Source organism: Penaeus monodon, chromosome 23 (assembly GCF_015228065.2).
Source record: "Penaeus monodon isolate SGIC_2016 chromosome 23, NSTDA_Pmon_1, whole genome shotgun sequence".
Classification (NCBI taxonomy): Eukaryota; Metazoa; Arthropoda; class Malacostraca; order Decapoda; family Penaeidae; genus Penaeus; species Penaeus monodon.
Window position 1 is genome coordinate 3,155,319 of NC_051408.1, and position 999 is coordinate 3,156,317.

General features: G+C 39.4%; 1 protein-coding gene across 1 annotated transcript in view; it reads right to left on the bottom strand.

Annotated features, from left to right (window-relative positions):
- Positions 1 to 569, bottom strand: part of LOC119588340 — a 28,894-nt gene extending 28,325 nt beyond the window's left edge. Inside the window, exon 1 of the mRNA XM_037937027.1 lies at positions 408 to 569. Coding sequence (XP_037792955.1) covers positions 408 to 450 — 43 coding nt within the window. The 5' untranslated portion in view covers positions 451 to 569. The remainder of the gene's footprint in view (positions 1 to 407) is intronic.
- Positions 570 to 999: the final 430 nt, after the last annotated feature.

Below are 999 nucleotides of genomic sequence, written 5' to 3' on the forward strand. Positions count from 1 at the left end.
CTCCCGGGTCTTTTCAGCCCAATGCAAAGTTATTCTTCATTGTAAAAAGCAGATCATTTTAAGCCTTCTTCAATAAGACTATAGTAACCTGTTTTACTCCTTATAAATAAGCCATAAGCAGTCGTATGTGTCTATATGAGTGGAAATGGTGCTTTTAAGATTCACGAACAGTCTTGAAATAAAACTTCAAGGCTAATCAATGCTCCGATGTCTCTATTGTCTTTCAAATTACATTTAAACTATATTTATTTACGTATATGGAACACCAAATACCATGATAATGATGAAGAATTCGTCGATCCAATAGAACACACATTAACACCTTGCTACCATGCGATATTTCTTGAACAGTTCGCCAAATGCAGAATACAGGCAAAAGGAAATTCACTATATTACACAGGTCTTACCTTCTAAAATTACAATGAGACTTAGTACTTCTTTGGAAAACATGGCTTCACAAAACACTCCTTTGCAGGAGTCACTATCAAACAGCACCTTTACTGGAATATTAGATTAATTTATGTACATTTTTGTATTTCACTTTGTCACGCAACTTCCCGACATCACCTGCGCCACGCACCGACGACACTGAAAGCCATTTAAAACAGCCGCTCGTGTTCTTTGTGTCTGCCAGGGACAGGTAACATGTTGTTGTACCTCTAATTTTCATTCATTCTGTGAAAACAGGAGCTGATACCTCACTTTTTATTAAGCATTTAGAATAATCTAGCACAAACAATCGACATAAACGTACGTATTTTGTAATAAAAAAATAAGATTCTGTTTAGTTTACTTATTCGAACGAAAGATGGCCAGAACCGCGTGGTGGACGGATTAGTCATACGCCCGGCAGGTGCGCCAACCCCGCTAGAGCGGACCATCGCATGAGTTTCCCAGCTGTTTCCATGAGGACCAGAGGCCGTGACCGCATGCTTGTCACGCTCAGAGAGATAGCCGTTTGCTTAAACTCTCTGTCATATGAAGACAAAGGCTCGAAGT